General features: G+C 42.6%; 1 protein-coding gene across 4 annotated transcripts; it reads left to right on the forward strand.

Annotated features, from left to right (window-relative positions):
* The first annotated feature begins 1,517 nt into the window (after positions 1-1,517).
* csnk2a2b (casein kinase 2, alpha prime polypeptide b) lies at positions 1,518-12,602 on the forward strand. Of its 4 annotated transcripts, XR_011684702.1 has the most exons (13): positions 1,518-2,505; positions 2,976-3,087; positions 4,809-4,910; positions 6,702-6,752; positions 6,960-7,019; positions 7,218-7,301; positions 8,097-8,207; positions 8,371-8,472; positions 8,932-9,032; positions 10,571-10,719; positions 11,115-11,165; positions 12,130-12,213; positions 12,383-12,602. XR_011684702.1 is itself a non-coding variant. In XM_071459221.1 (12 exons), exons 1-11 carry the CDS (start codon positions 2,402-2,404, stop codon positions 12,204-12,206), a joined length of 1,053 nt encoding a protein of 350 aa, XP_071315322.1. In that variant the 5' UTR covers positions 1,521-2,401; the 3' UTR covers positions 12,207-12,213; positions 12,383-12,602. The 4 variants fall into 4 exon arrangements, 3 of the variants coding, with proteins under 3 accessions (XP_071315343.1, XP_071315335.1, XP_071315322.1); XM_071459221.1 differs by lacking the exon at positions 11,115-11,165 and having other exon boundaries at positions 1,521-2,505; XM_071459242.1 differs by lacking the exons at positions 11,115-11,165; positions 12,130-12,213; positions 12,383-12,602 and adding an exon at positions 10,994-11,100.
* The last annotated feature ends 3,366 nt before the right edge of the window (positions 12,603-15,968 follow it).

The following is a 15,968-nucleotide window of genomic DNA, read 5'->3' on the forward strand; positions in this document are numbered from 1 at the left end:
GCTAAGTGCAACCTGAGGTCTGTCACACGATTTTACTTCCACACCAGGCCCAAGCCAAGATATGAAAAACAATGGGGACACGAGTCCGGCAGAAATTAATAATTGTTGGATAAGAAGCGACGACCAGCAGACTTCAGTTTGTTCTTCTGAAAATCTAGAGACTCAAAAACTAACAATAACAAAAAATAATAATATAAAGCTATAGGAATAAATTTCTAAATTTAAGTTAACGTTAATAATCATCAATCTTTCAGCAGCTGATTTTCACCAAAATTAAATATTACATATAGTATTAATAGGCTTCTAAATCAGTGTCCTCAATGATGGCTCCTGCTCTGGTTCTTCTCCAGATGTTCTCTCATAGAATCACAATCTGTCAGTCTCAGCAGCTTCAATGCAGCAGTTGAGGAACAGAAGATAAATCTATTGGTCTGTTGTCGACTTTTCTAGATGCGAATGTTTAATTAATGTTTGATCCACTTCTAAAATGTTGATAAAATACATTAAAACTGTGAAACAATGTCTTTAAGGATAAAGTGTCTTTATAATGTTTGGTCCATAACCCAAAGGCATTTTTGTTTAGTCACTGACTTTGTTCTCTTTCTGAATAGTCTCAGAAACTTATTCAAATCATGTAAATTTTATTATTTGTGATTTCATTGTTTTTTTTCTATTTTGAATGTAATACTTGACTTTCAATCCAACATTGTCCTAAGTATTAAAAGTGTCATTGATGAAATTATAAGAGCAATTTCAGCCTGCTGAAGACCATGGTTGAAAGCTACAGGTAGTAAGAGACCCTTGAGTTGGGATTATTTTGTTGTATAAAAGCTTGTGTCCCTTATTGTTTATCTCTCCAGCTCAAAAAAGACACTATTCCAGTTCATCAGTGTGGAGGCCTCGAGGCAAATCATTTTCACATGTCTTGGTCTTGTTCAATATTGTTGCCTTTCTGGCAGGAGGTCTACAACATTTAGCAAAAAGTGTTTCAGACAGATATTACTTCTGAGTTTGCATCATTATGTTTTACCATCAGAAACTGTCTCCTCTAGTGACAAATACTTATTTCAGATTCTAAGTAACAAGGAAGTGGCTAAAACTAGAAAAACCTACAGTGGACGAGTGGTTTGACATCATTTATAACATTTTTAAGATGGAAAGAATTAGTTTTGAAAAGATGGAAAGATGGATTAGATATTCGTCCACCAGTGTCCAGTACCAGGTGTTATATCCATTTCCCTTTTTCATCTGTTTTTCTTTTTCAGCCCTTATGCATCAGTATATATTTATATTAGCATTCTTCTTCTAAGGAGTTTTTAAGTTTTTGTATTTTATTAATTTCATCATTTGTGTGACTGAGGGAGGAACAATCATCCCTAGAATTAAAAAAAAAAAAAAAAAAAAAAAAAAAAAAAAAGCTTGTGTCCCTGTCACATCCTCATCACCGGGGGGCGCTGTGTCCCGGCCGCCCCCGGTCCTCGGCTTCACCCCGGCGCCGAGCTGCTTTCACATCCGGCGGCTCTCGCTGCTCTTCACTCGCAATCCGCTCCCCGTCCCTGCGCTCTCGACCGGGGAGGTCCGCGGCTGCAGAAGAAACCGCCGAATTCCGGGCCCCTTCGTCGGCGTCTGGTACCGCCTCCCCCCCCCTCCAGCCCCCACCCCCCCGCAGAGGCGCTGCTTTCCCCCGCACAGCCGGTCGCACATGACGCGGGCTCCGCCGATGGTGGTGCACGGCGCCGAGCGCTCCCCGTCGGTGCGACATCTCCGCGCTGAAGTAGCATCGCCGGCTAACGTTAGCTAACGGCATCGATCCACCCCCTCCCTCCGGGTCGACCCCCGCTGCCGATCCGTCACATCGACAGTGGATTGATAGCTAACACTGGACCACCGACGGCACCCCCCCCCACCCCTTCCCCCGACCGTCCACCGCCTAACGCAGGAAGCCCACCCTCTTTCTGCCCCCGATTTTAGGGCCCGCAAAAGGGAGTAGCCTCGGAGCTCCAACCCCCTTTCCACCTCCTCCTCCGTGGCCTTTTCAGGGGTCCGTTTCCTCTCTACCTCAACACCCCGATGCCTCCCCGTCCCTGTGTGTAACCTCAGCTGCACTATCACCTCCACACCGATCAGCCCCCCCCCCCGGGCTCCACCGACACCGGCGCTGCTGCTTCTGACAATCCGGCCGAGGAGCGCTGCTCGGCGCGCCCTGGCTGCGGCGAGCCCCCGGTGGAGATACCCGGTTCTCTCCACACCTGCCTCCCTTTTTTTTGGCTGCAGAGGGGAGCTAGCCGACTGGCCTGGTCCTCTTCACACCCACACAGTCAGCAAATCCAGTCACGGATCTACCCCTCCGGCCCCCCTCCGGCCCCTCCGCAGCAGGTCTCCCCGACCCACGGGCCTCGCCATGCCGGGTCCAGTGGCCGGCAGCAAGTCCCGTGTGTACGCAGACGTCAACACGCTGAAGAGCCGGGAGTACTGGGACTACGAGGCCCATGTTCCCAACTGGAAGTGAGGATGTTTGTGTTTACTGCAGTTTGCTCTAATCACAAGCTTGTGATTCCTGATCACAGCTGATCACAGCTGATCACAGCTGATCACAGCTGATCACAGCTGATCACAGCTGATCACTGGTCTCTGTGTTTATGAGGAAGAGGAGGAGAGAGTCTGGTGTTATATATATATATATATATATATATATATGTACAGCTGTGAGGATGTGATGAGCCTATAATCGTGCAGCCTGAGTCTTTACCTCCATCTCTGTCCTCACATTCACTCTGTCCTCTTGAACAACCTCCTACCTTGAAACCAAAGCAAGGAACCACTGAATTCCCCAGGGCACGGCTTCCTCTCAGTAACAGGGACACTTAGCAACAGCCTATACACCGACTCCATCGCACACTGATGCTGAAAATATTCCTCTCTCCTCCTCACGCAGCCGCTCACGCTCTGCTGTGTTTCTCTGTCTGTCCCTATAGCAACCAGGAGGACTACCAGCTGGTCCGTAAGCTGGGCCGAGGGAAGTACAGCGAGGTGTTCGAGGCCATCAACATCACCAACAACGAGAAGGTGGTCGTCAAGATCTTGAAGGTGAGCAGCTCCATCTCCCCCGAATGCCTCGGCTGAATGTGTGGTTTGGAGTTGGAGGGGGAGAGGAAAGGAGCACAGTTATTATATATAACAGCTATATATAATTATATATTATATACTGCTATTATAGAGAATGAGAGTCCTGAATTTTTTTTAAATGTGTGAAAAATTACATTGAGTCTGGATGAAGGAGTTTGTCTCCAAACTTTCAGCTTCTCAGTAGAGCTGCGTCTGTTCAGCTTCCTACTTTTACTTTGTCTTATATTTAACTGAGTTAGATTTGAAAGAATTAATCGATTTGTTCGACTGACAACTGAATAATCGTTTCATTCATTTTGTAAGTAAAAATATTAAACTATCCTGAGTTCTGGCCTCTCAGTTGTGATGATGTCCGACTATCCTCTGTCTTATTTGACAGTGAATTTAATATCTTTGGTCTGTTGATCTGTTGATGCAATTTGAAGATGTCAGGAAATCGTTGTGGGCATTTTCAGTGTTCTTACATTTTTTTTAATATCAATGAATCTGCCAATAATATTTTCAAGTAACTAATGAACCGTTTGGTCTATGAAGCCTCAGAAAACAGTGAAACATTTCCAGCACATTTTCCTAAAGCTCAAAGTGATGTCATCAGATCTCTTGATTTGTCCGACCAACTGTCTCAAATCTTTTTTTTATAGACGAGGAAAAGAAGCAAATTGTCACATTAGAAAACCTGGAACCATCAAATGTTAAATGATTATTAGAATCAATGCTGATTCGTTTTCTGTTGATGGTTTAGATTCATTCATACTATTTTTTACATATATATATATATATATATATATATATATATATATATTCTTAAATAAATGTATATTTTAATGAATACATAATAAATAAATACATTTAAGCTGAAATTAATATTCAAATTATTAAATAAATAAATAAATCTATATTTATTCATTTCTGTATTTCAACATTTTATTTTTAAATCTTTTTTTATTTTAAATATTTAAAATTGTTCAATTCATTTGTTACTGTCTTTATGCTAATGAGGTGGGCGGGGCTAGTCAGACTCTAAGGCAGGATTAATCGGCTCTCTTATTTTGGTACTGATCACTTTGACTGGTAGACCAGCTCCTGATGTTACTACCTGCAGGATATTCAGGTTCATCCTATCTTCATATTTATTCATTTATTTCAGATATTCAGCATTTATTTATTTATTTATTGATCCGTTTATAGATGATTAAATCATTTGTTGTTCCCCATAACGAACAGACAGTGAAGAAAACTCAAGTGTTGCACATGATTATAAAGATTTTTAGTAATTGTTGAATTATGCAGAGAAATCAATGAATTAAACACAATTAGTCTGTTGTTGTTGTTGTGCCACAGTCTGAAGCTGTGGTTAAAATGCCCCTGAACCAATTACAGGCCTCCTCATGACTTCCTGCCGCGCCAGCATCTGCTCAGCTGTGACAGTGGAGATTAAAACCACTTAATGAAAAATAGGACGCGTATTGTTTGGAGCTGGTCTCATGGTGTTGCAGGTGACGCATGAGGATTATCCGGTGCTCATTTAAATGTCCACGTCAACGTCCCAGCTGCAGGAAACAGCCTGGCAAACTTTTACATCCTGATGTGACTTTTCCTTCTTCACGCCTTAGACCCACAGACCCGTCTCTTAAATCTCTGTCTCTGTTTGTGTCGCCCGCTCGGTTCACCTGGCGAATCAGCCGGTCAAGAAGAAGAAGATCAAGCGTGAGATCAAGATCCTGGAGAACCTGCGAGGGGGGACCAACATCATCCGACTGGTGGACACAGTCAAAGACCCAGTGGTAGGTTCTCTCATGGCTCCTCTGTCCTTTTTGAAATAATGGAAAAAAATGAAGTTTGGGATTGAAACATACCAAGAGTGAATGTAGACAGAGCCACATTAGCTCACACTGCCAGCTGAGTAGTCAAACAAACAGTAGCCGGAGTCGCTGTTATGACACTTTAGTGCATTTCTGTTTACATGTATTATCTCTTATAACCAGTGCTAAATGTGTTGAATGCGTTTCCCTCGCTATAAAACATTAGCACAGTTCATTTTTAAAGTAGCAGTCCGTCGGCACGTTGCCACGTTTCTTGGTTTGCTGCTGCTGCTGCTCAAAACCAAGGAGACGCAAGGAGAAGCTGCAGGTTTCTGCTCATGTAGAGGCAGAGGACACGGGACAGTGGGTGAATTTTACAAATGCATTGATACCTGCCCTGATTAGAGTTAAATTACACCTTGAGTCAGGTCCCATGAACATTAAAGCAGGACAGAATCCATCGCTCTCATTCTGTGTAATAATGTATTAAAAGTCTGGAGCTAATACGAATCTGAGATAAACAAACTGAGTCAGAATCTGTTACACTCTCTGTCCTTCACGTAGCATCAGCCAAAGACGCTGGACTGTGTCTTCACACAGCGACGACTCAAGCACTTTGAGAACACCCAGTACGAACAGGAGGAATTGGCATGAAAATGATTGAACCTGTGCTTCAATAAAGTCAATATAGACTCAAAAACCAATCCAATGATTTTTTTTTTTAGTGTTTCCCTAATTTTCACTGTGTCTGTTCTTGCATCAGAAATATATTTCTCCGTTGCAGTGTTGTTTATACCTGAGGTTAAAACACAGAAGAAAACTTAATTTTGTTCCAGAAAAACATTTTAGAGTTTACTAAGTTTTTTTTTCCTCATTTACTTTTATCAAACCCAAAAATAAACGACTCTTCTTGCAGCATGAGATCCAGTGGCCGCCTCAGGGATATTGAAGTGAAAGTAAGCATCTAGTGCCAACAGTGTAATGGGTTTAAAAAAAATCAGGGCTTTGTAATGATTGATCACGTGTTGCCTATGATACAATCACTTTCAGGAGGCATTGATTGTTGGTTTTGTGATGATTTTTCTTCTGTCAGGGAGGGCGAGAGCTGTTGGCATGTTGCTGATTACTTTGGGGTTGGGGTTCTCGCTACTCCTGGAATTTCTGAATTTTATCTGAATTTATGGAGGCATAATCTAAGAAGTAAAGTCTGAAGAATATGATCAGTTATCTGAAGAATTGTGGGAATATGAGCCACATATGTTTATAATCTGTATCTGAAGTTGTAAGTCTGTGTTGGAAACTGGACAAACCAGGAAGGAAGAATATTTTTAGGCGGACTGAGCCAGGAGGTCTGGGAACCTGCAGGAGCTTTTTGTTTGGGATCAAGTTTCCTGTAAACTATTCTGAAAGTTGTAGTTATATTCCCAGTGTTTGGACGGCGGGGTTGAGATGAAGCAGATGGTTTTACTATATTTTGAGTTTGGTTCCAGTAACAGCGAAGATCACACAGTGGGATTATCAAATCTGTGATTAATCAGCTGATTGAATCAATGATGAACCACATCTTTTCACTGTTGATGATTTTTTTTCTGTCTTGACTTCCTGACACTCTGCGCCTCTCTCTCTCTCTCACCCTCTCTCCCTCTCTCTCTCTCTCTCTCTCTCTCTCTCTCCCTCTCTCTCTCCCTCTCTCTCTCCCTCTCTCTCTCCCTCTCTCTCTCTCACCCTCTCTCCCTCTCTCTCTCCCTCTCTCTCTCTGTGGTGGCTGCACAGTCCAGAACTCCGGCGCTCGTCTTTGAATGCATCAATAACACAGACTTCAAGGTACAATCATCATCACCTCTCCTCTGTGTGATTCTGTGGCTCTCTCTCTGCTTCCCCTGCAGCCTGCTGCACCTTTGTCATGTTCCACTGATGTTGTTTTTTTTATCAGTAATGGATCAATAACGGTTCAATAACGGTTCAGTTCATCAGAAACTGATTTTCACATGTAGAGTTCAAACCCTCACACATGTTTGTGTTTCCCTGCAGGAGTTGTACCAGAAGTTGACAGACTATGATATCCGTTTCTATATGTATGAACTACTGAAGGTGAGACATGTTTACATCACGTAGAATTAACACACAACTTATTTAAATTTAAAAAATATTAGAAGGTGTGAGTGGATTATTGTGTAATGAGCAGCAGTTTATTTTCTTGACGAATTTCCCAGGAAATCACAAGACTGTGTGCACATACATGTATCTGTCTTCTCTGACATTGTGTGTGTGTGTGTGTGTGTGTGTCAGGCTCTGGACTACTGTCACAGTATGGGAATCATGCACCGTGACGTCAAACCCCACAATGTGATGATCGACCACCAGTTGAGAAAGGTAGGTGGTGCCCTATATAGTCTATTTTCCTCTCCACACACCCACACACACTCTGAATATTATCTCTCACGCTGCTATTTCAGCTCGCCCGTTTCTCTCTCACTGTTTATTTTCTCTCCTTCCTTTCATCACTCCCCCTTTTTTCATATTCCTTATTCGCCCCCTTTTGGAACGGAGCTAGATAATTGTTAGCTGGTAATGCATTAGCGAAGGCTTTTACACGCATGGAGTCCCTGTAATGTGTGTGAGTACGTCAGGAGTGAGATTCTTCAAATAAAAGGAGATGTAATTTCAGTCTGGATAAACACCACAGTTCAGTCTGTCCCCAGATCAGTGAATCCCTCAGTAAAGAACACGTTTAAAGATGTTTGTCAAACAGTTCATTTTAAGAGGAAACGTGCAGCGACGAATGATTTCAGGACGATATGTCTACATGAAAAATACAAATTCCAAATCATTAGAAAACTCCTGTGCTGATCCAGATGTGCTGACATCATCAGACACCGACGTCACTTTAGATGACGCCGGAGAGGAAACGTCTCATTTCAGTGTGAATGAAAGACCCGAGGAAAAGACTCAGTTAAAGTCAGGGATGTTGTTGTTTAAACGCCGCTCTACCTGTTACTCAACACAAAATGAAATCAGGGAATAAGCTTCCAGCCGTGTCCAGCAGGGGGCAGCAGGCGGACGTGGTCAGCAGAACGCTGCAGGTACACACAGGTGATGTGTGGTGATGTGTGGTGACAGAAGTGTGAAGTGAAGCTGAAGGAGGAGTCACCGTGTGTGTTTCCACAGCTACGTCTAATAGACTGGGGTTTGGCGGAGTTCTACCACCCGTCCCAGGAGTACAACGTCAGAGTGGCCTCACGATACTTCAAGGGCCCCGAGCTCCTGGTGGACTACCAGGTAACACACACACACACACCTCTAAAGGCCACGTTCAAACACCCAGAACCAGACACAGAAAAAAAATCTGCCTTCATGAGAAAATGCTGTGATCACACGTGGGTGATTTGGATGTCTTTTGCTCTCATCATCGGCAGTGCTGTTTGATGATTCTGTGTTTCAGATGTATGATTACAGTCTGGACATGTGGAGCTTGGGCTGCATGCTGGCCAGTATGATCTTTCAGAAAGAGCCATTCTTCCACGGACAAGACAACTACGACCAGGTAACTGCGACAGACGAAACATGCACACAAACACATGCTGAAAAACACACGAGGAAATCTGAAAGTCTGGTTTGTTTTACCGCACACACACACACACACACACACACACACACACACACACACACACACACACACACACACACACACATGTTTAAATGACACACAGGATGTTAAGCACGACCTAAACATGTAACGGAGACAGCTGGGATTTGTAACCTGGACCTTTATCGGATGTTGTCTGTAGTGTGTCACTGTCCGGTGTTAAAGGTGACAACAGGAAGAGGGCGCTTTGGTTCCAGCTTCTCACAGTGACAGATGGTGTGAGGCATCAGTTTAAACCTCGAACAAATGAATCTTCTTCCATTAAAAAGGGGAGAAGTTAACCAGCAACAGAGATATGTTCATGTTTCAAAGTGCCGCGCAGGGTTTGAGCTCACAACTCTCTGTCCTGTTTTCCAGTTGGTGCGAATTGCCAAGGTCCTGGGGACAGACGAGCTGTTCGGCTACCTGCGTAAATACCACATTGAACTGGACCCGCGCTTCAAAGACCTGCTGGGACAGTAAGTCCACGCTGACCCTGCCTCAGGGATTCACATCACACCGCAGCTGGATCTTTACCCAGGTTTTCTCCTGCATCACCTTTAAAGCCACAGTGACTAAACCTCACGTTCATGAACACGACCTCTTATGGTTCATCTTTTACTCTCATAATGATGATAATAATAATAATAATAATAATAATAATAATATTAAAACTTTATTTGTATAACACAACTTCAATGCAAGTAACAAAGTGTTTCACATGAGTCAATTAAAAAGACATCACACAATAAATAAAGAACAACACTGACAAAGAGAAGCTGATTATTTTCAGTGTTTATATCTGGTCAGTGGCTTTTTATTTAAAAACATGTGGTGCAGGAACAGAGGGAGCCTTAATTATCAATTTCTGATTTGCAAACATGAACAGACCTTTTCCACCAAATGAATTTAACAACTCGTGACTTAACGTTCAGCCGTTATCACAGGCTCTGCTCAGGTTTCTACTGTTGTTCCGCCGGTGTGGAGGCGTGTTTATTTATCCACTGCAAAAAGCACATGAAGGGATGTTCCTGGTCCCTGCAACACCTTGTTATCTTGAGTGTATCCCTAAAGTTCTGGTTTGTAAAACATAAAGAAAACACGAGACAGAAACTGGAGCCAAGGCCTGAAGACACAGACGTACTTTCTGTGTCTGTGGAGAGTTGCAGATTTTTCTCTGATGCAGTTTTATTCATGCTGCAGTTGAGAGTCTGCGCTGGTCCGATGTTTCATGCGTGCACGTTTCACAGTCCCCTCCTTATTCCAGCTGGTGGTGGTAACGTTTGCCAACCAATGTAAAAAAGGAAGAAATAGAAGAGGAAGGGAACAAGAGGACGGCAAAAATAGAAAATATAATGTGCGATCGCTTAAAGAAAATGAGAGAATAGGGCCAAGAGTTCAACGCTGTTTTACTGTGTATTATTTTAAAGAAGACTATAAATGTGGGTTGCACCGGATCTCCTCGCACAACATCCCTTCAATTCGAGTCCAGTTTGCAGTCGGTGCAAACAGACGCTCGCAGACATGGGTGGATGAGGACATTCATGTCACACAGACCAAAGTGGAAAGAATAAATTGGCCTTTACATGTTTTTTTTAAGTTGCATAAGAAACGTGTTGTCCTGCCTGCAGTTATGAAATGAGCAGGGCTGAACCTGCACCACAGTTAGAAATATGAGTTCACCTTTTCCACTGCAGCCTCTAGTTGTAGCCTCTTACGTAATCTGCTGAGGGGAAACCTGGAGGTGAATGTTTCTGGCACCAGGTTGAACCATAAAGTCACAGACTCTGAAAGGAGCCGTGTGGAGTCAGTGTTTCTCACCGAGAACACGCTGTAGATGCGTCCGTGTTTCCTCCGCAGAGTCATTTGTTAAATATTTTGAACCCAGCAGGGCTGCGTCACTCAGCATGTTTTTCTTCCCTGCACATCCTCGGTGCTGCTGTCAGTCAGTGGAGCTGCAGCGGTGTGCATCATCACCGTGGTGGTGGTGTCAGACTGTCGCTGTGTGTCCCTGCAGGCAGAGCAGGAAGCGCTGGGAGCAGTTTGTGCAGACGGAGAACCAGCACCTGGTGAGTCCTGAAGCTCTGGACCTGCTGGACAAGCTGCTACGCTACGACCACCAACAGAGGCTGACAGCCACAGAGGCCATGGAGCACCCCTACTTCTGTAAGCCAAACACACACTGCAGTCACACACAGCTCACACACAGCTCACACAGGTAACACACAGGGACACAGTGAGATGTGGGGAGGGTTCAGCAGCTTTTAAAAAACAACACAAATCCTCATGTCAGTAAATGTAACCACACAGGAAATATGGTGGTGTTAATATTCAGGTTTCCCTCTGTTAACAGCTCAGTCAGACTCAGTGTAGTCAGTGTAGAGTATTTACAGCGTTAATGTTTGGCGTCTGTGCTCTGACCTCACTCCACCGAGCTCAGCTCAGCAGGAGGAGGCTGAACTCTGAGGCCCTGCTCAGACCTGGTTTCACATCCGTGCTGAGTCCAGTCCCATCAGCTCTAAGTTCCTCTGTTCACACCTGCCTTTCAAATGTGTCTCCAGTGACCACCGGTGATCGGATCTCACTTCCCCGCTTCATATGCAAATAAACAGGTATGCAGTGTGAGAGAGAGAGAGAGGGCGAGTGAATCAGTGCCCTGCACACAGCTCTACAGTGAAATAAGCTTTTGGCCTTTAGAAAAAGTACAATATTTTCAGTTTATAATGAAACTGTGACAGAGGATGTCAGTAGAGGAGGCGTCCTTCACTGACTCCCAGGATGCATTTGTGTTCACACTGCTGAAAGAATGTGACCACGTGTGGCCCAGACCACCTCCAAATGTGCTGCGTCCTGGGTGTGTTCACACCTGAACTGAGAGCTGAACACTCAGAATGGATGTTAATACCAGGTATGAGGCTGCAGGGGGGGTTGGAGGTGTGGCAGCAGACATGCAGCAGAAGACAGAGCAGGCTTTAAAACACCACCATCATTAAAGCCTGTGTAGGATATGTGTTATATGGTCGTAGGAGCTGACCCCAGTTTGGCTGCCTGAACTGGTTCTGCTTTTTTCCTTCTGTCTGTTTATAGCCTCAGTGTTTTTTCTGGGTTTTATGTAAAATAGTCTTAAAATCCAAGTAGCATTAAAGGTCCCACACAGTCTAAAGGCAGATGTCCATGTTTTTGTGATTATAAAGCAGGTCTAGGTTCTATATTGATACTGTGAAAGTATCAAAGCCTCAGTCCACAGAGAAATGCACACAGCCTGTATTCAGACACTAAGCCTTAAAACCAGCCGTCAGGACTTCTGGAACTTTGTGATGTCACAACAAAGCAGTCACTGCTCTCAGCCCTGCCCCAAGCCCCGCCCACCTGGACCCACCATCCAACCTTGCAGGATTTGGTTTCTCTGAGTGTTTACCTGAAATCTGCTATATTATTATTTGACAACTCAGAAAACAGTCAGCCAATCAGAAGAGAGGATCTGACACTTCAGATAAAACACAGAAGAAGAGTAAAATATTGGACCTTTAACTAAGTTTCATGAGAAGTCTGAATATGTTGCTCCTCCTCCTGCAGACCCAGTAGTAAAGGAGCAGTCTCTGTCAAACTCTGACAACAACATGGTTTCCAGTGGCAACACTACAGCGCGATGAAACACAGGTAACCGTTGAAAGAATGACTCACTGATCACTGTGTATTTTTATGATGTTTTTTTTTTAATAAGATTGAAAACTTTTACCTTAAAGCCTCCACATGTAGACTTAGACGGAGCGTCTCCTCTGCTTTTTCCTGCCGCTCACTCTCGTTTGTGTTTTCCGTCTTTTCACAGAGGTGGAAGAAGAAGGATGTTTGTTACCTCAACTTTGTACCCGGTTGTGACAGTAACTTTGACAAGTGTACAGTGACAATGGATCAAAGTAACTCTGACCAGTTACACACTCACAGATATATGCATACGGATACGCGCACACACACACACACACACACACACACACACACACATATACATATACATAAATGCAAGCACATCTCTTTACACACACACACATGCAGACACATATACACACACCCTCCTCCTCTGTATCAGTCTGTGATTGGCTTGTCCTGGTTCCCTATCCAGCAGCCTGACCAATGAGCTTGAAGCTGCCCCCCCCCAATCGTCCCCTCAAATGGTCTCTGTCCCCCCAGCTCAGTCTCATGTAGGTCAACAAGGACAAAACTACTTTTAAAGACAATTCAATCTCTCCTCCTCCTCCTCCTCCTCTCTGTCATCCCTCCATCCCTCCTTTATATCATCCCCCCTTTTGTTTGCATCAGCATGGAGAATGATCAGGAGTGTGAGCCTGTACAAGTCCCCCCCCCCCCCAACCCCGCTCATCCATCCGTCTGTCTGACCCCCCTCTCCTCCTCTTCCTCCTCTTCCTCCTCCTCCTCCCTCCCCATCATGTACCCCAACAGACAGACAGACGTCTTAGCACTACTCCAGTTCTGAAAGTGGCATGGTGGACTCTCTCTAGATAGAATGATGATGATAATAATAATAATATTAATGAAAAATAAATGATTTTTATTTAGATGAACTTTGGCTGTGACTGGAGTGAATTTATCGTTTCGTCTTTGTCTCTTTACTTTAAGTCCTAGTGGTTAAATTTATGCATCATTTATTCACACATAGACATTATGTAATTATAGGCATTAGGAGTTTAACAAGGCAGAAGGTTTGGGTGTTTGAAAGGTGAAAATATGTTTGTGTTTCATTTGTATTTTTATATAATGATGGAAAGAACTTTGAAATGTCAACATGAGCCACGAAAACCCTCCATGAAGATTATTTTGATTAAATAATTAAAAGCTAAGCAGCTGCTCCAGGCCAGACTCTGAGCAGTGTAATCACAGATGTTGTTATTGGAGCTACACCACTGCAGTAACATTGTCTTATTGCAGAGATTTCAGTGTTGATGTATATGTTTTTCATTTAGTGATAAATCGCAGCGTGGAATCGGAAGCGGTTGCAGTTTCATAGATAATTCACCAGAGATCAGTGATAAGTTTTTATTAAAATATTGGCCAATGTTTCATCAGACATTTTTATTTCCTAAATCTTTAATATGGGGATCAAAACTATTATCTAGTAAGAAAAAGGAGGAAGAGACGAGACTTTACAAAAAAAGTAATTGAAAAGTCTCATGTCACAGCATTTAACAAACAGTGGTGAAATATTAATACCCTTAGATAAACTGTTCAAATACTCTATTACAAGTAAAAATCATTACATACATCATCATGTATTTGATGCATAAATATGTAGAGCAGCATTTTAATGTTTATGGTCCAGGTGGAGAAAATTGTTACGTAATAGTTTATAACAGTTCAGCAGCTTTAATCTGTTAAAGTAGGTAGTGATTATTGCTTTCTGATAAATATGGTTGTAAAAAAGAATATTTTACTATTATTCATGTGGCAGTTTATGATAAAAATCAAGTAAAATATAAATAACTCAGAATTGCACTTGTGTACAGTACTTAAGTAAATGTTATTGCATAGATACAGTTCATATATGAAGAAACAGGAAATAACCCTAATGAAGACAAGATGTCTGGTAATGATTTTAAAGCAGGTTTCAATTTAATTCTATTCACGAAACTTTATTTGTTCCCCAGGGGAAATTTAAAGGCTCATAGAGTAACTATAAAAACACAAAAACAACCAGTGCGAAACAAACTGAACACATCAGAACAAAAACATGAAAAACAGCATCAGTGCAAAATCAATAACAACATGTTTGTGTAAGAGGAAGAGAGGTGAAAAAAACCAACTTGAATATTCAGAATATTTTTGTTGTTTCATTTTCAGCTGAGTGACCTTCCTCCCTCCTGCAGCACCGCTCCCACTCCCACACAGAGAGACGTAATCAGTCTAAACTTTCCACTGATTCTATTTTAAAGCCCGACCTGTAACCTCTACCTCGTTCATATGAACCGTAGCCCACACTGAAAACAAAACCCTGCAACTAAAATGTTCCAAATGACGTGTGGTCCACCTGCACTCGGCGTTGGGGCTGAGCCTCGGTAAGGGGAGTGGTGCGGCATGAAATCTGAGCCTGCTGTGTAAACCTGGAGACAACTAGTTCACAACCAGGTGAGATGATGGGGGATGCTCCCTGATTGTTACGTCCAGAGGTGAGGAAGCTCAACCTCATGGCACCAAACAGCGAGCAAAGAGCTGGTGAAGGTGGTGCAGCTAAAGAAACAGGTATTTTTGTCAGGAGACGGTGGAGACCAAACATGGAGCTAAAAGAAGAGTAAATATTGGACAGCTCCAAATTAATAACCATGTTGCTCTGTATTTCATGGATCTATAAATAAGTTAGCCATATGAACTTTAAAACTATGTTTGGGTTGCTTCTACTCATTTCTATTGTCCACAGGTGACTAAATAAATAAGTTAATGTAGCTTCGAGTCTTGATGTTTTCATACACTCACCAGCTGCTTGCTGCTGTTTGTTGGTGGGCGGGAAGTTCACACTGGGTTTATCAGGACTTTTTCTTTTTTAACTGGAAATGACGCTGATGAGCAGAGGGAGGGAATGAAAACATTAAAGTTGCAGCAGCAAAACCAAAACAATTTTTAAAAAGATATTAAAAACCTCCACAGAGCTGAGGAGCTGCAGAGTCCTGATCTTTTTTCATTTTGTTTAATCTCTTTCACATCATGTCATTAATATAAAAATGCTGATTACGGCAGCTGTAGTTTAAGTTGTAGACAAAATCTTCACAATGTTTAGTGGTTTTAACAACCCGAAGAGATCAGTTGAAATGAAAACATGAAAACATACCTGCCTTTACCCGCAGGGCTGTGGGCAGCAAAAACAGGAAAAATTAGTTTTATTTGCATCATTCAAAAGCTCCTGATTTCACAGAACCATCACTAAACCTGCTCTTTGCTACTTGCCAACAAAAAAAAACAAGTCTGAACTGTGCATTTTGGAGATTTACTGAAAATGTTTGTATCATATAAACCAGAGGAATCCAGTTAAAATTCAAAAGTCCAGTTTGACAAAATCTCCTCAAACAAAGGTCCAGATCCTCTGTATATTATAATTATTATAAAATAGAAAATACCTTCTTTATATAACAATAACTGTATAATAGAAAAGCTGTGCTTCCTAAAAGAGAAATGCTCCATCAAAATGTAATAATACCCAAAAATGTGTAGGTCATATGTCTGAGGACGGATCTGCCCACCAGGCAAGTCAAGTTCATTTCTACAGCACGGTTCAGACACAAGGCGATTCGAGTGCTTTACAGAGGCGTGGAAATACATTAAAAATAGAGCATTGAAAACAATAAATACAAGTGACCTCTGATGCGTGTCTGCAGGTTTTTGTTGTGCCCTCATATTCAGTGTACACACCT

Source organism: Trachinotus anak, unplaced genomic scaffold (assembly GCF_046630095.1).
Source record: "Trachinotus anak isolate AG129_WGS33_773 ecotype Australia unplaced genomic scaffold, CSIRO_AGI_Tana_v1 ptg000002l, whole genome shotgun sequence".
In the NCBI taxonomy this organism is placed as follows: Eukaryota; Metazoa; Chordata; class Actinopteri; order Carangiformes; family Carangidae; genus Trachinotus; species Trachinotus anak.